General features: G+C 38.5%; 6 protein-coding genes across 6 annotated transcripts in view; 2 read left to right on the plus strand and 4 right to left on the minus strand.

Moving 5' to 3' along the window:
* Cbr-adpr-1 overlaps positions 1-5,393 on the plus strand; it is a gene marked incomplete at both ends in the record, with an annotated part of 6,956 nt that extends 1,563 nt beyond the window's left edge. The window contains 6 exons of the mRNA XM_045241911.1: positions 1,259-1,295; positions 2,089-2,170; positions 2,590-2,865; positions 3,764-4,056; positions 4,494-4,632; positions 5,077-5,393. Of these exons, the coding sequence (XP_045097498.1) occupies positions 1,259-1,295; positions 2,089-2,170; positions 2,590-2,865; positions 3,764-4,056; positions 4,494-4,632; positions 5,077-5,393 (1,144 nt within the window). The remainder of the gene's footprint in view (positions 1-1,258; positions 1,296-2,088; positions 2,171-2,589; positions 2,866-3,763; positions 4,057-4,493; positions 4,633-5,076) is intronic.
* Positions 391-973, minus strand: CBG22161 (the record flags this gene model as incomplete). Its single annotated transcript, XM_002638888.1, has 2 exons — positions 391-738; positions 860-973. 2 exons carry the CDS (start codon positions 971-973, stop codon positions 391-393), a joined length of 462 nt encoding a protein of 153 aa, XP_002638934.1.
* A 320-nt stretch (positions 5,394-5,713) lies between the features above and the next one.
* CBG22163 lies at positions 5,714-12,239 on the minus strand (the record flags this gene model as incomplete). Its single annotated transcript, XM_045241920.1, has 6 exons — positions 5,714-5,749; positions 6,612-7,017; positions 7,273-7,474; positions 7,564-8,754; positions 10,933-11,055; positions 12,197-12,239. The coding sequence occupies 6 exons, from the start codon at positions 12,237-12,239 to the stop codon at positions 5,714-5,716; spliced, it is 2,001 nt and encodes a 666-aa protein (XP_045097499.1).
* Positions 12,240-12,796: 557 nt separating this feature from the next.
* CBG25185 lies at positions 12,797-13,736 on the minus strand (the record flags this gene model as incomplete). The annotated part of the gene is made up of 3 exons (XM_045241925.1): positions 12,797-13,552; positions 13,604-13,661; positions 13,732-13,736. 3 exons carry the CDS (start codon positions 13,734-13,736, stop codon positions 12,797-12,799), a joined length of 819 nt encoding a protein of 272 aa, XP_045100497.1.
* A 501-nt stretch (positions 13,737-14,237) lies between these two features.
* Positions 14,238-15,566, minus strand: CBG22164 (the record flags this gene model as incomplete). Its single annotated transcript, XM_002638891.2, has 5 exons — positions 14,238-14,381; positions 14,771-15,008; positions 15,187-15,314; positions 15,363-15,425; positions 15,471-15,566. 5 exons carry the CDS (start codon positions 15,564-15,566, stop codon positions 14,238-14,240), a joined length of 669 nt encoding a protein of 222 aa, XP_002638937.2.
* A 1,576-nt stretch (positions 15,567-17,142) lies between these two features.
* Positions 17,143-20,574, plus strand: Cbr-bre-4 (the record flags this gene model as incomplete). The annotated part of the gene is made up of 7 exons (XM_002638892.1): positions 17,143-17,232; positions 17,407-17,578; positions 18,104-18,335; positions 18,679-18,781; positions 19,496-19,653; positions 19,906-20,127; positions 20,397-20,574. The coding sequence occupies 7 exons, from the start codon at positions 17,143-17,145 to the stop codon at positions 20,572-20,574; spliced, it is 1,155 nt and encodes a 384-aa protein (XP_002638938.1).
* Positions 20,575-20,741: the final 167 nt, after the last annotated feature.

Genomic DNA, 20,741 nt, shown 5'->3' on the forward strand with positions numbered 1-20,741 from the left:
CCCATTGTTGCTTCAAAATACAGTAATTCTAAGATTCTAAAAAACCTAAAAATCCTAAAATCCTAAAATCCAAAAATTCTAAAAATCCGAAAAATCTAAAATCCGAAAATTTCTAAAAATCCAAAACCCAAAAAATTGCATGCTAAGGTCTGATGTCTTCAGAGCTACCGTATTCATACAATTTGCTACAGTAATCCAATTAAAGGAAACCGCAGCTACAGTAATCCATCGTTGCTTCAAACTACATCAATCCAATTCACAGTAATCTAAATAAATCTATAAGCGATTCGCCAGTGACAAGAGCTACAGTAATCTACACTTTCCAATTTTTAAGGATCTCAGGATCCAGAAATTCAAAAATCCAAATATTCCGAAAAATGGAAAAAAAACCTACTGTACACCCTCAACGGCCTCGACCGCGGCCCACCAAAGAGTAGATTCCTGTTCCAGTGTACATAGCCTTTTGACTCTTCCCTCCAGCTCCCATCGTCGTTTTCCCCCATTTTTCACTTCCAAATCATGAAGAAAAACTATATGATCCGCGGCTCCGGTCACCAATTTTCTATCCGATGATCCTGGAAGAAATTCGACTGCAAACACATTTCCAACGTGTCCAGTGGCTAGAGATTCGACTTCCAATCCGGCTCTCCAGATTTTCACATGACGATCGTCGGATCCAGATGCCAGAAGTTGGCCGTTTCGATTCCAACGGAGCGTGTTTACACACCCGGTGTGGCCCTGGAAGAATTTAGGATTTTAAGATTTCTAGAACTTTAGGATTTTCGAAATTTTGATTTTTAGGATTTTTGGAATTTTAGGAACTTTCGGATTTAAAAAAATTGTAGGATTTTTTACTCACTTCAAGTGTATCACAACACTCAAACGAATCGATTAGCATATTTTCATCAATGATATCTGGAAACAAACTTCCAAATCTCGCCTTTTCATATCTCTTCTCCAATGCGGTCAGCATAATTCACCTGGAAACACTTTTTTTTCAAAATTTTTACTTTAAAAAAGCTTGAAATACAACGAAAATTTGGTTAAAATTGGGGGGAAATCCGGAATTTCAAGACAACAATTAGCTAAAAAAATGTCAAAATGTAAGTTTTTCTTAGCCATTTTTTCCGTATTTTCCTTATATCCTCTTCAAATTTTGTGCTGAAAACTAAAACAATCGATATTTGAGCAATCTTTTAACAACTTGAAAATCAAAAATCGGTTTGAAATTCGTTTGGAAAAACCTCTGCAATTTCAGATGTATTCGTGCTGGCCAACATGTCGTCAGCTATGCTGTATGATGTGCTAACACCGAGACGCACAGTTGCACACATTTCTATTTTGCCCCGATTGATTCTCGGGGGAATTATCGCAATTTTTATCGTTTTTCAGCCGTTTTTTCGCGAATTTTTGCGATAATTATCGATAAATTAACTAATTAAAAATATTTTTAGCCAGAATGTATTGTCTGCAGTGGCTGATACCAGTGCTCCTGATTCCCAAACACTGGATCCATCCGATATTTCTCGTTGAGCAAGCGCTTTTTATGTGGTTTTATATCGTGGTACTTCCATCTGCAGTAATTCTAAAATTTTAAAATCCTAAAAATCCAAAAAGTCTAAAATCCAAAAATTAATCAATTTACTGTAGCCCTGAAGGAATTGGACATCAAAAGGTGAAATCGAAAAATCAAGCCTGCAGATCAGTGGGTTACTGTAGCTATGGATACTGTAGTATAGATTGAATTTTAGAATTTTCGGAATTCTGGATTCCTATGTTTCTGGATTCCTAGGACTTTTAGATTTCTAGATGCTTGGATTCCTAGATGTTTGGAGTCCTAGATTCTCAGATTCTTCGATTTCCAAATTCTTAGATTCTTTGATTTTCAAATTCCTGGATTCTTAAATTTTTGAATTCCCTGAATTCCGAATTTCCAGACAATTCGACACTCGTCTAGAAGCTCCTGAAGTCGTTGTTCGGACGGTCAACGAGGATTCACATGGATGCAAATCCGTGGCGGTTTCTGATGTCAAACCTCATTTGGTAGGTCCTAACATGAAATTTTTAATTTTTGAAATTCAATTTCAGATCGTTGTGGGATTCGACGAAACGCCCGTTAGGCTGTATGATCGTCGAAATTTCAGCAATCCGTTATTGGTTTTGAATCCATGTAAGACGATTTTTCCAGAAATTTTTTGAGTAGCTCAAGTGGGCGGAGCCTATTTCAAACTGGCTAGATTTCTCTGAAAATTTCGGAATACACAAAACAAATCTAGATCTTCATTTTTGTAGTTGACAACTTTTTTGTAAATGTTGGTCCTGAGCAGATATGCCACGTGGAGGCTCCGCACATCTTTTGGCTCTTCTCGACGGTGCCTGGGGCGCTTCCACGTGGCTTATCTCCTCTGGGTCAGATGTTCATGAAAAGTTGTCAACTACAAAAATGAAGCTCTAGTTTTGCTTAGTATACTCTGGAATTTCCAGACAAATCTGGCCAATTTTAAATAGGCCTCGCCCACTCTTGAGCCGCCGTTGAGCAATTTTTCGGCCGCCCACCTTGAGAGCTAACTTTCAAGGCCACTTTTTCAGTAGACGCCGATGCAGATACATTCCAAACCACCCACGTGGCATTTAATAAGACTGGAACAGAAGTCGTTGTAAATCAGGGGAACAGTGGAGGCATCTGTGTCTTCCCAATTGATTCATACGATGCTCCACGGACCATGGAGAGGTTAAATGATGTTTTGGGGGGAGATGGAGAGCCAACAATCAGTTCAAATAATCTACCGTATCCCGATCTTCGTGAAGCTGGACATATGATGTTGAAGGAGAAAAAGTTCTCGAAAGCGGTGGATTATTATTCAGGTTGGCTATTAAAGGTGGGGGGACAGGAGATTTTTCGTAGTTTTTTTGTAGCTAGAGTATGCATTCTATCGGGGCGGTGTACAACGCTTAATGTCACTCCGCGTACAGCTGTCGTCCTCGCCTTTATGTATGCAATCGGGTAGGCGCTTTCTCTTTGCCCGCGTGGCTCAGTCGGTAGCGGCGCCGCACCCTCAATCATCGCCCTCACAAGTTCAACTCCTCGAGGGGCATCATTTAAAGGAATTTCGAGAACATTATTTTTTTCATGTCCCCCCACCTTTAAGAACTCCAGAAATCAGTTCCCCGGGTAGCGCAATGAACTGATATTATAATAAATATTTTATCAATTGGAAAAACTTTGGTATCTTTTACGGGAAGCGAGATAATTAGTGTCGAAGTGGCAGAGTGCGTCAGAAGGCGCAATGAAACGGAGGTGGTTGTCGTGCTACCCGTTGACTCAAATACATTTTCAAATTATCATAACTTCTTTCCTAATAGACCGATTTTGATGAAAATTATGCAGATCAAATGTAAATGTTTTCTTTATCAACCTCCTATCCTTCAGGAGTGAGCAATCTCGTTCTATTGAGAACCGTGCTTGCTTTAATGATAGCCCAATTTTAGCTCAATTATCTCGCTTCCTCTCGGAGATATGAAAAAAGTTCCAACTGATATAATGATTGTCTTAAAATTTCAATCATTTTATTAGTTGGAAACATTTTGTTAGCTCTTACAGGAACCGAGATAATTAGTGTCAAAGTGGCAGAGTGCTACAGAAGGCGCAGCCACACGGAGGTGGTTGTCGCGCTACCCGTTGACTCAACCCCATTTTTGAAACTATCATAACTTTTTTCGTAGTGAACCAATTTCCATAAAATTTATATAGATTGATTTCCAGAACTGATCTCCCGCAACTACAAAGACCGTGCCTTCCGAAGTGTGTGCTATTCAAACCGGGCGACTGCTCTGTTAGTCCGACGACAACGTGGCGATACCTATGCATGCATTCGGGATTGTGTGAAAGCACTGGAAATCCATCAAGGAAACTCAAAGGCGTTGTTCCGGCTGATCAAAAGTTTCACGAGTTTGGAGACTCCAGAATACGCGAAGACGTGTGTTGAGGTGTTCAGGAAGTGGTATCCGAATCGAGAAACGGAAGCGATTGATAACATGGAGAAGGATGTGGTGATGGTAGGTTACAGGGAGCATTTTGGGGCTTTAAAGCTTCTTTAAAGCAGCTTTTGGGGCTTATAAGGCAAAAAACTACCGTAAATTCTCTTAGAGAAGTCAACTATATTCGTGCACTTTGAGCTCAATTATCTCGGTTCCTATGAAAGATATCCAACATCTGTCCACTGATAAATTAGTTATCATGATATCATCAATATTTTATTAGTTAACACATATTTTCTACCTACAGTAGTTTTTGGGGATATGCACCTTTGAGCTGTCTCAGGCTATGCAAACTTTAAAGGCGCATATCTCAAAAACTACTGTAACTAGAAAAATGTTGTCAACTGATAAAATATTGATGATATTATGATAACTAATTTATCAGTTGACAGATTTTGGATACCTCTCATAGGAGTCGAGATAATTAAGCTCAAAGTGCAAGTTCTAACTTACAGTTAAAAGAAAACGAAGATCAAAACAATTTGGCAAGCAAACCGGGTTATATGGACTACACACAACGATTCGTTGGCACGTCGAATTGTCAGACAGATATCAAAGAAGCGAATTTCTTTGGCTCCAGGGATCAGTATATTGGTAAGGGGGTAGGAATCCAGGAATCTAAGGATCTAGAAGTCTAGGAATCTAGAAATATGAAAATCTAAGAATACAAGGTTCTAGGAATTTAAGAATCTACTAATCAAGGAATCTAAAAGTCTAGGAACCTTGGAATCTAGAAATCTGACAACCTCAGAATCTGACGATCCAGGAATCTCAACATTTGAGAAACTTGAAATTCAGGCATCGAAAGATCTATTTAGGAATCTAGGAACCTAAGAACCTAAGAATCTAAGGATTCTTGGAATCCAGGAATCTAAGAACCCACGAATCCAAGAATCTGAGAATTTTGGAATCCAGGAATCTAAGAATATAGGAATCTAGGATCCTAGGAATTTCAGAGTTTGCTAATTTAGGAATCTAGGAATCTGAAAATCTAAGATCCTTCGAATCAATATAAATCCCCAAATCCAATTATTCCAGTTGCCGGATCTGACTGTGGCCATATGTTTGTCTGGAACCGTGACACATCTCGACTTCAAGGAATCTGGAAAGCCGACGATCACATTCTGAACATCGTCCAACCGCATCCAGAAGCCTTCCTCATTGCCACGTCGGGAATCGACGATGATGTCCTAATTTGGGAACCTGTTCTGGAGAAAGAAGAAGTCGAAGGATTCATCACTCGCCGTCACGCGGACCCGTTCGAATTTATCAAAAACTACAAGGAGACCTATGGCGTTCGACACCAGACCCTTCGACAGTTCCAGAGACACGGGCAACAGTGTGTGCAGTCTTAATATATTTTCCCGCTCATTTTTTTTGAAATTCCTCGGTTTTTTGTAAATAGCTTGCTTCCTTTCCCCCGAATAGATTCTGCTGGTTAGAACTACTTTTTTTGTATAATCGTTTTTGAAAATAAAATATTTAATAAAATTTTTTATTAAATTATCAAAAACACAACTAGGTCCAGAGTTAATTAAATAAGTAATTAATCAGTAATTAAAAATACAAAAAAAATTTCAACTTCGAGATGACGTTCCTTGGAGGTAAGATCTGCACATTTTTATATAAATTTTCTTTTTTCGAAAATTTTGAATTCCTTCAAATTTTCGAAAATTTAGACTTGTCGATGTCGGTATGGAGAGTCGTGTTCCTGGAAAAAGATGATTTTAGGATGTTTAGAAGATTTTTGACTTTTTAAATTTTTGAAATCTTCGAATGTGGATTTTCAGAATTTTGGAAAAATTTCAGGATTTTCAGAATTTTGGAAAAATTCTAAAATTTGTGGAATTTGAAATTTCTTTGAATTTCAGAAATTCTCAACTTTTTTGGATTTTTTTTCTGTTTTTTGAAATTTCTCGAAAAATCGAATTTCAGAAATTAGAAATTTTCAAACTCGGGATTTTTTGAATTTCTTCAAGTTTGTAGAATTTACAACTTTCTAATTTTTAAAAAAAATCCTAAATCGCTAAAATTTGAAAGTTGGCAATTTAAAAACGGCTCAATGGCGGCTCAGTAGAGCACGACCTGATTCAAAGGTTCAAACTTTTCGGATTTGTCTGAAAATTTCAGAATATAGTAAACAAAAATAGAGCTACATTTTTGTAGTTGACAACTATTCTGTAAAATTTGGTCCCGAAGAGATATGCCACGTGGAAGTGTGTGTACCGCGAGGCGCCGCCGCCACCAGTGGTGTTGGCAGCGGCTCCAAGTTGTGCCTGTTCAACATGGCATATTTTCTCGAGATCTGATTTTACAAAAATGTCGCTAACAACAAAACTAAAGCTCTAATCTTGAGCTTCATTTTTGTAGTTGACAAAATTTTTGTAAATTTTGGTCCCGCGGAGATATGCCACGTAGAAGCGTTTGTTGGTGCCGACTGCCGCGCAAGGCGAGGCAGCGCCTTGAGACTAGGTCACTTCCACGTGACATATCTCCTCGGGATCCAATTTTCCAAAATACTTGTCCAAAATTAGAAATTTGAAAATTCCCAAAATTTTCCATTGAAAACTCACATGTTTCGGTTTGACTAAACTATCGAAATTCTCTTCCATCAGAGCGGATCTCGACTCAATTCTCTCATCCATTTGCTCCATCAAATCTCTCAAATCATTAATCTCATCCACCAGCTCCTCCTTCTTCGTCTGAATTTTCAGTTGGTCTTCTGGAATCGACGACGTCTTAATTCCAAAAATCTTGGCACGATGCGCATTTCGATTTCGGAATTTCGGGAATTTTCGATCCGCATTTTCCGCCGGATTCACTTCTCCGTAATGCAATTGGATCACTTTTGTACGGTGGGTCTTGACACGATTCTTTTTCGATTTTTTGGAAGATTTTGGTTTTTTCGAAAGGAGTTTTGTGGATGCAGGAATCGATTCATTTGGCGAGGAGGAGTCCAAACGGAGGCGGAGTTCGTTTCTGCAATTTTGGAGTTTTTTTGTAGTTTGTAGTCTTTGTGGTCTTTGTAGTCTTTGTAGTTTTTAGTTTGTAGTCTTTGTAGTTTTCGCAAAAACCCTAAAAATTCAAAATATTTCAAAAATTTCAAAAATTATCAGAGTAGTTTTTGTAGGTTTCAGTCTTTGTAGTCTTTGTAGTTTGTACTTTGTACCTTATAGTTCGTTGTTTTCATAGTTTGTAGTCTTTGTAGTCTGTTTAGTCTTTTTAGTCACTAACCCATCTCCCAATCCTCCTTCTTCTGCAGCCTTCGTCATATTAGCCAGCATCCAATCCAACGCGTGCAACGTGTCAAGCGATATCTCTTCTGGAATTGGGAATCCTGATGGCGTCGTGGTGGTTGTCGTTGGGGGCGGAGTTTGAGTGAGCGTGGCGAATGGAATTCGTGGGAACACTTCTCCATAGTGAATCGCGTTCTTCCCTGGAAACAGATATTAGTTCTTGTAGTTTTTGTAGTTTTTATAGTCTTTTTAGTTTGTAGCTCGTAGTTTTTGTAGTATTTGTACTCACATGGTTTCCTCGTCGTCGCCGCCTGCTCCACCATCACATGCTCCACCTCCTCGAAAAAGTTTATAACTTCGGGAGACATCATTTTCTGCTCGGCAGTTTTGAAAACCATTGTGGGCGTGACCAATTCTACATGATCCTCTGGGATTACTGTAGGTAGGCGTGGAGTGACACGTGTCGGCGGTCGGCGAGTGGTCGAGGCGGTCGTGGTGGTCGTAGGGGTTGTGGTCGTGGTCGGAGCAGTAGTTGTGGTGGTCCTTGGAGTTGTAGTCGTGGTGGTGGTGGTCGATGGAGTTGTAGTCTGTGTAGTCTGTGTAGTCTTTGTAGTCATCAAGTCCTCAATACTCCCAAAAACATCCTCCTTAAACTCTTTCTCCCGGAACTGTGGTCCATCCATCGATTCTTCCAATTTTTGCATTTCCGAAGATTCGGATTCTTTTTTTAGAGCAGATTCTGGAGCCTTCTTCGCACTAAATGTCCCCTCTCCGCGATTCTTTGGTGGCCTAGGAATCTCATGTTCTTCCACGAGTTTCTCAAATTCTTCCAGATTCCGTTGATTCTCAGCAGCGTCTACCGAAGCTTGGAAGTCTTCTATTTTCGAAAAGTCCTCCAATTTTTGATTTTGATTCTGATTATCCGAGACTACTGATTTCTCAGCATTGGAAATGTCTGAGAAGAATTGATCATCTGCTAGAAGTTCTGGAAATTTTAGAGCATCCTTTCCGTTGATTTGAATCGGGGTATTGGGAACTGCAAAGCTCTTGGAGCCCAAAGCCCTGGCACCAAAAAGTCTCTCCGGAGTTGCTCCTGGAGCACCATCCCTTTCATTCCCCGGCCTGTTCAAAAGCTCATGACTCATCTGAGTTGGTGGTGGAAGTAGACGTGCTCTCAGTCTTTCCTTCTCATGATCAGGCAAATGATTCAACTTCTCATCAATCGATTCATCTGGATACAGCTGCTTCAACGCCTCCACACGATCCTCTTGCCATGGATCTACAGTATCATAGTCATTGATCGTATTGGGTCTTGGAGGTCTTCCGAGAATTGGAGATGTCGATGGATCGCATGCTTCGGTTTGTTGGTTAGGCCCGAGGCATCGGAAGCCACGAACTGTGTTGCACGCTCGGACACGGATGCGTTTGGAGTCGGAGCAGAAGGACCAAGCGGACCAGGCGGCCCACACAGAGGCGTAGACTGGAAAATTGCTTTATTAAGCTAGAATTGGGTCTAAAAGATTCAGAAATTCCAAAAAACCTAGCCTGCCGTAATCCCCGTATAAGGAGCTTCCCCCTAACTTTGCCCTAACTTTTCTCGGTTTCTGTGAAAGATATCAAAAAATTATCAACTAGTAAAATGTTTTTTTTATGTTATGATAAGTACTTTATCAGTCGACAACTTTTTGATAACTCTCACAGGGAGCAAGATAAATTGAGTTGAAGTGTGCGGTGTGAATTGCAGAAGCAAATGAAGGTGATTGAGATGATGATTATCTCGGTTTCTAAGAAAGATATCAAAAAGTAGTCAACTAGTAAATTGTTTTTAATCTTATCATAAACATTTTGTCGGTTAACAGTTTTTTGATATCTATTGCGGGAAACGAGATAAATTGAGTCACTAACCGAATAAAGTCACTAACCGAAAAATGAGTTTTATCTGAAAAATCACAAATTTCAACACCTTCAAAAAATAACTAAAACTCGCCCAATCCATCTGAAAATTTTCAGATATAACAAACGAAACTAGAACTTCATTTTTGTAGTTGACAACTTTTTTGTAAATTATGATCCTGAAGAGATATGCCACGTGGAAGCGTCTCCATCTTGGCGCCGACTGCGGCGCTAGGCGGCGAGAGTAGGTCACTTCCACGTGGAATATCTCCTCGGGACCAAATTTCCCAAAAAACTTGTCAACTACGAAAATGTAGCTCTGAGATTGTTTAGTATACTCTGAAATTTTCAACAAAATCGGATCAGTTCTAGGCACTTTTTTATCCTTTGAAAAGTTGATAAAAAACGAGAAAATCAAATTTCTCCTAGCAACTTGTTCGAGTGGAGTACAAAGTTAAAAAGTAATTTTTTTCTTAAAAATTGGATTGTTGAGTTGTTGAACAAATTTTTTGGTTTTCTACCTCTTCTAAAAAATAGGTAACTTCTCGTTTTCGAAATTTTCTGAAGGGTTTATGTGTGTCTGCATTTTTTCTATTAAAAATACCAAAAACAATTTTTTTGGAATTAAAAATTTCTATACTTTTAAGAACCCAACTTTATATATCCTCTCTATTTTCCCTATATTTGCTTTGTCAGATACTTATCACCCCAATAGAAAAAAGGAAGAAAAAAACTAGTCTCCAAACAAACACGATTTTTTGTCAAGTGGAAAAAATGTCATTATTACTTTTTTCTCTTGTATTTTTCTCCCAAAAGGCAGTATTGTTATCACTTTCAGCATGTTTTTTTTCTGAAAAACGGAAAAATAGTCTATAAGTTTGGCCTATATTTTTTGTTCTCGAGAGATCTTTGTGTGAACTTTCACTTGTACTCATAGACACCCAAAATACATAATCTCTGATTCCAAAAAAAGAGAAAAATTTGTCATTTTTCGATACAAAATTTTATTTTGACCTTTTTGTACCATTTTTGCACCTATTTTAACTTTTTTACTAAAATTTTGATCACATCTAATAGGTGGAAACATTGAATTTCTAAAATTTGAAAGTGGGCGGCCTAAAAACGGCTTAATGGCGGATCAAGTGGGTGGAGCCTATTTTAAAAGTTTCAAATTTTTCTGATTTCCCTGAAAATTTCAGAGTATACTATTCAAAAATAGAGCTTCATTTTTGTAGTTGACAAATTTTCAGGAAAATTTGGTCCCGATGAGATATACCACGTGGAAGTGACGACTGCCGGCGCCAAAAGAAGGGGCGCTTCCACATGGCGTATCTCTTCAGAACCAAAATTCAGCAAAAAAGTTGTCAACGACAAATATAAAGCTCTACTTTTGTTTTGTATATTTGGAAATTTTCAGAGCAATCAGTGAATTTTAGTTAGTTTTTACGGGTTTTTGAAATTTTACGATTTTTCCGATATAACAATTTTTTGATCGCCAGTCTCGACTTAATTTATCTCGCTTTCTGTAAGAGATATAAAAAATTAATTAACTAATAAAATATTTATCATAATATCAACAAAATTTTACTAATTGACAACTTTTTGATATCTTTTACAGGAGCCGAGATAAAAGTGGTCAAAGTTAGGGGGGGGGGGGGGCTGTTTTTATGATGGTTACGGTAGGGCTTACAAGCTATATAGCTGATCAAACTTCTTGCTTACTGTAGCAATTTTTGAAATTTAAAATAAATAAAAAAGCTCTCACCCATTTGAGCATTAGCTGGTAGTAGCGATGGTCGAGGTGTTGCGAATCCATTGAACTGGTTTAACCTTCCTGTTGGCGCCCAGGAAGGCTGGGTGGTCATTTCCATATCGTGTAGTTGACATCCTGGAAAAGCCTTATTTTTTTTTTGTAATTAAATCCTCAAAATATCTTAATTTCCTACTGTAGATTTTTTACACATTGTGTACACAAAGCATACAAGTCAATGTTGTCAAGTTCTAGCTCAATTATCTCGGTTCTTGTGCAAGATATCAAAAAGGTGTCAACTGATAAAATATTTGTGATATTATGATAAACATATTATCAGTTGACAACTTCTTTATATTTTTAAAAGTAACTGAGATAATTCTGAGGACGCAACCAAATGGAGGTGGTTTTACGGTATTTTTGATTGTTGTTCATTTTTCCGGGGGATCAGATTAGTATTTATATCACTTTCTTCCTTTTTTTCCGAGAAATCTCTTCTTTTCCTTTCTCTTCTCCTTCTCCAAATAGTCTCTTTTTCTAAACGGTATTTAGAAGAAGAGAGAAAGTGAAAATTAAGGACATTGATTCATCAGGGTGATGGGATAGTGATCATGAAAAACGATAAAAGTTTTGAAAAAAAAGAGGAATTTTTGATCTACGATTGACAGTAAGCGGACTATTAGCGGCTCAATGGCGACTCTAATGGGCAGGACCAAAGAGTGGAAAGAAAAGGGTTCACACTTTTTCGATTTGTCTGAAAATTTCAGAATATAATAAACAAAATAGAGCTATATATGTGTAGTTGACAAGTTTTTTGTAAAATATGGCCATGAGGAGTTATGCCACTTGGAAGTGTGGATCTAGGCGCCGCCGCCGCTACTGCAGTTAGCGCGCGTTGGAGAGGTAAGCCTCTTCCACGTGGCATAACTCTTTTAGGCTAACATTTGAGAAAAACTTGTCAACTACAAATATAATGCTCTGTTTTTGATTAGTGTATTCTCGAAATTTCAAAACATATCAAAAAGTTTTAAGTGGTTTTTGAGCGCTCCAACGTTTGGGCATCAAAATATTAGGTGTCCTTATTTCAACCTCAATTATCTCAGTCGCTATTAATGTTAGAAAAATATGGTAAACTAGTAAAATGTGTGAAATAACATGGGCTATAATTTATTAGTTGACAAATATTTGATATCTTTCCCAGGGACCGAGATATCTCTTGTCAAAGAAAAGATAGTATCATAATTATGAGCTAGAGAAAACGGGAGATTTTCAAACATACCAATAGGAATAATAAGTAGTAGTAAAAAGAAAGGCAGCTTCATGATTTTGAACAGGTAAAACCCAAATAGACTTTCTTTTTTCTTTTTCCGATTCCGATGATTGTTATCTCGATTGAAAAGGAAAATCGACGAAAGGGAAGCGATGAGGGGGTCAGTTATCAACGCGAATCCAGGTCAAAGCTTTCGACGGAAAAGGAGAGAAAGGTACGCAAGGGAGATTAAAGGAACACACACAATTCACATCATATGCAACGTTTTGATAATTGATGATAAGAGAGAATTCGAGGAGGGGAAAGGTATGTAGGTGAAGCGGCCGAAAAAAGTGAAATTGTTTTTTGTTCGCCTAATGAAATTTTGGTTTTCATAATTTAAATCACTTTTGAACCCTTTTTCGTACTTCATAAAGAAAGAAAAAAAGAAAAAAACCAATTTTACTACCGAGGAATCGAACCCGCGAGCGCTCGCACCAAAACGGCAGCCGCTAGCCAGTACACCACGCGCCCTCGAGGAAAACAACCACATTTGTTGGATGTGTCCCGTCTGGCCTAGGTGGAGTAAAACACACAATTTTAACAAACAATTTTTATTCTACAAAAAATTCAAGAGTTGGGGTCAAAGTTGGCGGAGTGCTGATACCAGTAGCTCTGAGTTGGCGCAGTCGAGTTGTTGTAGATCTTGTATGGCTCATCGAGTTGTTGGTCGATAAGATCAGCGGTGAAACAATTCAGACGAAGTTTGTTGCAATATTCCACAAACTCCTTGAGTCGCACCAACGCGTCTCTTCCATCGTTGACAGCAGCTTCCATGTACGCTGGTTGAGTCGACAAGAAGTTGTAGAACATCTGCATTGCAGCGACTACCTCCAATACAGCCAGTCTTCCTTTATCCGAATTCAGGTACTCAGCAGTAGCGGCGAATCCTGATTCAACCCAAACTCGGAAGGAGGGTCCAAGGTAGTATTCCTCCGCAAGTTTCAGTCTGTTCTTGAAGACGTTAGCTGGTTTGCCCAAAGACCCGTGGTCGACGTCCTCAACGTGGCTGAAGGTCGGAACCTTTTTCCATTCCTTCCAAATCTTCGAGGCCTCCGGTGTCGTGGTTTTCAAGGCCAAGAATCCTCGTCCATTCGCCAACGGTCCGCGGAAGACCAATTCCAGATGTTGGGAGGTGAAATGGATTCGGAGTGGTCCTCCCTTCATTGTTGGTCCGTTGTATCCACCTCCGGCGAGAATCAACGTACGAAGAATATCGTGGATGTAGACGCAATCTAGGACGAATTCCTTCTTTTGATATGGAGTCTCGTAGTGATCCGATGGTGTTGTGAAATGACGGAATTTCTTCCAATCGAGACTTTTCCGCTAAAAAAGTTCCGCTAAAAGTCTGAAAAAACGTAAAAAAAACGAACTCACGTCTTGAGATGAGTTGATGAGTGTTTCGCAAAAGACGACCGAATTGGTAACTTTGGTTCTGAAAAATGAATTTTTGGGGTAAAAGTTCCGCTAAAAGTCTGAAAAAACGTAAAAGGAAAAAGCGCGACAACATTCAGCGATAAAAAAATGATGGAAAAAAAGTCCGCAAACACGCCGCACCGATCGCTGTCTACAGTAACCTAGATGTGATACATCTAACGATGATGATGAAGTCGTTATTGTTAGATTTTTGAAGTCGTTATTGTTAGATCGTTATTGTTAGACCACATTTGTTGGATGTGTCCCAATCTAAGGACACATCCAACATATTCCAAATTTAGGGATGGGCATATCAGCTTCACCATGGAGTGCAAGGCGTAGATAAAGGTGTGGCGCGGCGAAACTTTTCGAGAGAGAAAACGAGGGAGAGAAGCTTTTTTGAGATTAAAAAAATCTAAAATCTAATTTCGTTCTAACAAAAACAAAACGAATTCATTTCTATAAGAAAGAATAGAATCAATAACCCATAATCAAAGACGACAATCGGGATGGAAAAAATAGAAATTTCTTTGGGGACACAGGAAGAAGTGGGGGGCTCAAAACATAGAAAATCGATAAATCAATAATTGAAAAATCACTTGGAAAGTGCAAGAATACGGGCGTTGAGCGGATTTTCCGGCGATTTTTGCCACTCTTTCTTGAGCACTTGCTTGAGTTGAGACAAACGGAATGTGGGATGCTTGATTTTGAGTTCGGCCATGCGCTTTTCTTCGAACGCCTGCAAAAATCGATAATTGGGTGTGATTTTTCTAGGTCATGAGACATCAGCTGGCCTAGAAAATCGTTTTTCAGGCCACGGGACATTCGATGGCCTAGAAAGTCATTTTCTAGGCCACTGTGAGTTCGATGGCCTAGAAATCTTCAAAGTTAGACCAGGGTGATTTTTGACTTTCTATTCGTTTTTCCAAATGTTTATGAAAACTTTTATATACATTTTTTTTGTTTATAAGCCATAAACAATGGGGATTTTTCAAAAACTTTTCATATCGAAAAAAAAATTGATGGCCTAAAAATATTTTCTGGAGTTTTCTAGGCCATTTTTAAGGGTTCTAGCCCAATTTTTAGCGCTGAAAACGAATGTTTCGTCCATTTTCACTTATTTCTTACCAAATACGCAGCTCTCATGCGCTTCTCGGGATGCTTATCCTCCTCGACAGCCTTCTCATCGCCCAGCACTCTCAACGCCTCGTCCACGTTTCTGGCTCCGCCCTCCTCGATTTCCAGCTTATTGAAATTCTCTTCCAGCTCGCCGGCCACCTCGATCTTCTGCGCTTCTTGTTTTCGCTTTTCCTCGAGCTCACGCATGATACGCTCCTCATCTTCCTTGCGAATGTGGATATGAGCTCTGAAAACAAGGTCTAGAGTTGATTTTCGCTGGAAATTGAGTCCAAATTTGAATTTTTGAGCTAAAAATTGGGTGGGAAAGAAATTAATTTTTGAAAAATTTTTCAAAAAAAATTGTTTTTTCAAAAATTTTAAAATTCTAAAAAATCAATTTTTTCTCAAAATTCCACTTTTCGCACCTTGTGACTTTCTGAGCCGAAGACGCCGCCGGTTTCTTGTTTCCAAGACTACTCATCTCCTCCTCGGCCATCTTTCTATTCTCCTCTTTTCGCCGTAGAGCCTCCTCTCGCTTCTTTTCGTCATCCTCCTGAAGGAATTTGTTAATCTTTTAAGTTTAAATTTTTTTAAAAATTACCTTCCGCTGCATTTTGCGATTCGCCAATTTATCATCATCTACCCATTTAGCGTCCTCGGCGGCCTAAAAATTTGAAAAAATTTCCAAAATTTTGAAAAAAAATTTTACTTTGGCCTTTTTATCAGCCTCATCCTTCTTGGCAGTGGCCTTCCGGTCCCGGGCAGCCGTCACCTTTGGATTCTCGGTGGCGAACTTTTTCGGCATTACTGAAAATTTGAATTTTAATGAGTTTTTAATGACTTTTTGAAGTCTCTTTTGGTATCAAAATGCGTCAAATTAAACGGTCAAGAGTTCTAGAACAATAAAAATCTGAAATTGTCGCTGAAAAAAGGTTTTTTAGGTGAAAATCTTTGATTTCCGAGAAAAAAACAGAAAAATATTTATATTTCTCCATAGAGCGCGCCTTCCCCTCTCTCTGCGTCTCCTTCTTTTACACACACTCTATGGGGGAAATTTATCAATTTTTAATTACGAGATGATTTCAATGCATTTTTAATTAAAGAAGACGTCAAAAAATCACAAAAATAGTTTCGCAAGAACAAGCAATGGAAGAGGAAAATTTCCCAGTCATATACCCCTTTTTCTTTTTCTCTGCGTCTCTCTAAAAAGAGGGAGAGAAAAGAAAATTGTTGTCTTTTTTCTCCCTTCTTCTCCGCTTCCTGGTTTCTTTTTATTCTCTTTTTTTCATCTTTTTTCTCCTTGCATATTACTTTTTTTTGTCGAAAAAAAAATATTTGTAACCTGAATAAATCAATAAATTTGTTTATCTATTTTTTCCAGCTCAATTAAAAAAGGGACTTGGCTATTTAATTACCTATATACACATACTAATATTCTATATCAAATTACTCGATCGAATGAAGGTAAGTGAGAGAGATATTCGACCCAAATAAAACGAAGAAAAAAGAAAAGTGGAAATTGATGTAACTAGTTTTTTTTTCTATTGCTTTTTGAACATAGAAAAACGCGCTAAAAGCGCCCCAAAATTTCTGAATTTGACTCAATTTTTTCCAAAAGTTTCAACAAAAAAAAACGTTTCAAATTCCACGCTTCCCAGGCAAGTTCAGAGCGATCTGAGCTAAAATCTAGCTGCTAAATCATCGAATTTTCAATGAATTTGTCAATTTTTTGTGCCTTCGCGCTATTCGCAATTTCTTAAAAATGGTCAATAGAGCGCGTTCGTCGTTTTCTTTTCTTGAATTTTCGAATTATATACGATATTTAGAAACTTTGATCTTTTCGATGAAATTGTTTTCTACAAAATTTATTAGAAGTACTTATTTTAAAGAATTGTCAATGGAGCGCAAAACCGCAATTTTCTGAAAATTTTGCATTTTTTCACGAAAATTGAAATTTTCAACACAGCGCATCAGTCGTTTTCTAGTTTTTTTTCTTAAAAATTAATTTTTTTTCGCTGAAAATTCTGGAAAACATTTTTTGGAAATTTTTCGAATTAAAAAATCGAAATTTTCTAAAAATTGGAATTTCTTTAAAATTTGTCAATAGAGCTCATTTGCTGTTTTCCAATGTTTTTGCTGAAAAATCCGGAAACATTTTCTGGCTGCTAGATTTTCACATTTTCAATGAAAAATTCAAATATCAAATTTTCGAAAGTCAATAGAGCGAATTTACTGTTTTCCAAATTTCTCTTCAAACAAACCAAAATCCCAAAAACATTTTTTTTTCTAATTTCATGAAATTTCACCCAAAAACTTTCAATTTTTTCAATTTCCCTCTCCCCGCTCAGGTTCTTCGCGTGCTTCTCCGTCACTCATGATCGATGGCTTTTCGGCATTTGGCCTCCGCCAAACTCAAAACATTCTTCGTCCTTTGTGCCGCCCTTCTTCTCGTTCATGCAATGATTTATAAGGTGCGTGTGGAAGTGTGGCCGAGAAATCCACACTCGGCCATGGGCAGAACATTTGAAAACATTACAAAAAAAATTACGAAAATTACAGGAAAAAACACAAGAAAATCACAAAAATGCACAAAAAATTCAAAATTTCTGCTTTCGATGGCCTAGAAATCCAATTTCCTCTTCCAGGTCCCCTCTCTTTACGAGAACTTCTCCATTGGCTCCTCGACGCTCATCGCCGACGTCGACGCGATGGAAGCGGTACTCGGAAACACGGCATCCACTTCAGATGACCCATTTGACGTCTGGAATTCTACGTTTTCACCTATTTCCGAAGTGAATCAAACCGCTTTCATGGAAGGTAATGAATGTGCGCTCTATTGAGAATTGGCGGGAAATTTGAAAATTTTGGTTTTTAAAAATATCTTAAAATTTCCGTGGAATCAGACATCCGAAAAATAGGAAATTCAATCCCGGGTCTCAATTTTCGAAAAAAATTTATACATATAATATTTTTCTCTATTTTTGTCATTGGAGCGCATTTGAAAAAAAATGTTCAGAAAAATTTCAAAAATATTTTTGCCATTAGAGCGCATTTGCGAAGATCAAAAATTCAGACAAAAATCGATTTTTTTCTGAAATTTTTGGTTTTCGAAATTTTCTTCATCGTTGACATTAGAGCGAATTTGTGAAATCGAAACATTTTAATAAATTGAAATTTTAGAAAGTTTTCAAATTATCGGTTTTCACAAACGCGCTCTAACGAAAATGGAGGAAATTCGAATTTTTTTCAAAAAACTTTTTTTTCGGAAAATTATAAATAATATTTTCGCCATTAGAGCGCATTTGTATATGAAAAACGACTCTGAAAATCTCAAATTTCCAGACATCCGCCCGATTCTCTTCGGCGATGCGAACGAAACGCGTCCCCACTGCAACCAGACACCGCCACATCTCGTCGGACCGATTCGTGTATTTTTGGATGAGCCAGACTTTGCGACACTCGAAAAAATCTATCCGGAAACGCATCCTGGAGGGCATGGAATTCCGACAGAATGCGTCGCACGCCACCGTGTAGCCATCATTGTACCGTATCGAGATAGAGAGGCGCATTTGCGGTGAGCAATTTGACGTTAGAGCGCACTTACAATATTTCGATGTGTTTAAATTTCAAATTTCAAAAAACCTCGTTTTCGAAAAATTTGTCAGTAGAGCGCATTTGAAATTTAATGTCAGAAAAATGGCAGAAAAAAGCGGCTCAAATTGGCCGGTCAAAAATAGCCGACCGAATCCGTGCATTTGCGCGTCACCGTGTTTGCGTCTGCAGCATTTTTGCATCCACAATCAAAAAGTCGTAAAATTGAGTGCCATGTACGCAAACACTGTTCGATTAAATTTTGCGACCGATTGTAATCCTTACATTCACAAACGGCGGGAATTCAAAACTTTGAAAATTTTCAGAATCATGCTGCACAATTTGCATTCCCTGCTAGCCAAACAACAATTGGATTATGCAATTTTCGTTGTAGAACAAGTCGCAAATCAGACATTCAATCGCGGAAAGGTGAGACCGTGGCCTAGAAATTTAGAATCGGTGGCCTAGTAATCCGATTTGACCTAGACACGTCTAGGTGGCCTAGAACTCCGATTTAACCCAGAAAATAGAAAATGGCCTGAAACCCTTCTGGTGGCCTAGAAATGCAAGTTGGCCTAAAAACCTCCAGGTGACCTAGAAAACCAAAAAATGTACTAAAATCAAAAAGGGCCGATAAATCTCCAGGTGGCCTAAAAATCTAAAATGACACAGAAAATTGTGAATGACCTAGAAATCTCTCGATGGCCTAGAAACTTTCAGGTGGTCTAGAAATCCAATATTACCCAGAAAATTGAAAATAGCCTAAAACCTCCGGTTGGCCTAGAAATCTACTGGTGGCCCAGAAACCTCTAGATGGCCTAGAAAACCTTCTGATGGCCTAGAAACCCAAAATAACCTAGAAAATTCAATATGACCTAAAAACCTTCCGGTGGTCTAGAAAAATCCAATATGGCGTAGAAACCCAATATGACCTAAAAACCTACTGATGGCCTGGAAACCTCCCTATGGCCTAGCACTCGAAAATGTTCTAGAAACCTCCGAATGGCCAAAAAATATGAAATGACCTAACAACCTCCTGATGCCCTAGGAATCCGATTTGACCTAGTGAATCCAAAAATTGACCCAAGAAATTTTAAATGGCCTAAAAACCTCTAGCTGGTCTAGAAACCCAAAATTTTGCAGCTGATGAACGTTGGCTACGATGTGGCGTCTCGTCTCTACCCATGGCAATGTTTCATTTTCCATGACGTGGATTTGTTACCAGAAGATGACCGTAATCTCTACACGTGTCCCATACAGCCAAGGCATATGAGCGTCGCTATCGACAAGTTTCACTATAAGTGAGGTTTTGGGAATTTTTGAAAAAACAATTTCTCCCTGATTAGGCTACCGTTATGGTTGGCCGAGAAACGGCGACCTACGACCGACCGCGCCAACCGAATTTACAAATTTGCTCGTCAACTTCCCAGAGAGCGTTTGCGTACGCAGCACTTTATTTTACGACTCTTTTTTAGTTTGGTGTATCATGTACGCAAACACACAATTTGACGCGCAAATTTGAGAATTCGGTTAACCAAATCGCTTAAATTCAGACTTCCCTACTCGGCGATCTTCGGAGGAATCAGTGCTCTAACTCAGGAACACGTCAAAGCCATCAACGGATTCTCGAACGACTTCTGGGGATGGGGCGGGGAGGACGATGATTTGGCGACGAGAACATCGCAGGCCGGACTGAAAGTTTCCAGATATCCAGCACAAATTGCCAGATACAAAATGATAAAACACTCGACAGAAGCCACGAATCCAGTCAATAAGTACGGTGTTTTGAGAAGTTAGCATTAGAGCGTATTTGCAATTTTGATTTTTTCAAATTTCCAAAAATTTGATTTTTTCCGAAATTAGTTAATTTTTGTCGATTTACTAGCTACAGTTTTGGTCGATTTACTAGCTACAGTTTTGGTCGATTTACTAGCTACAGTAACCCAATTTTTTTTTTCAAATTTCAAAAAACTTTTTTTAAAAAGAAATTGGCATTAGAGCGTAGTTGCACTTCGCTAGCTACAGTAACCCAAATATCTTTCAGATGCCGCTACAAAATCATGGGTCAAACAAAGCGTCGCTGGAAAACCGACGGCCTCAGCTCGCTGAAATACAAATTAGTCAAATTGGAACTTAAACCACTGTACACGAGAGCCGTCGTTGATCTACTGGAAAAAGAGTGCCGACGAGAGCTTCGGCGGGATTTTCCAACGTGTTTCTAATAGACATTTTTAATTACCTCTTCACTAATTGCCACCTAATTGCCACGCGTCATATTTCATATTGAGCAAGTGCGCTCTATTGAAAATTTTCGACAGAAACGAGAAATTTTCACTAGAGCGCGCTTGCTCTCTTCTTACTTGCCGGGTTTTTTTTCTAATGCTTTTTT

The sequence above is a fragment of the Caenorhabditis briggsae genome (assembly GCF_000004555.2).
Source record: "Caenorhabditis briggsae complete genome, chrI, whole genome shotgun sequence".
Classification (NCBI taxonomy): Eukaryota; Metazoa; Nematoda; class Chromadorea; order Rhabditida; family Rhabditidae; genus Caenorhabditis; species Caenorhabditis briggsae.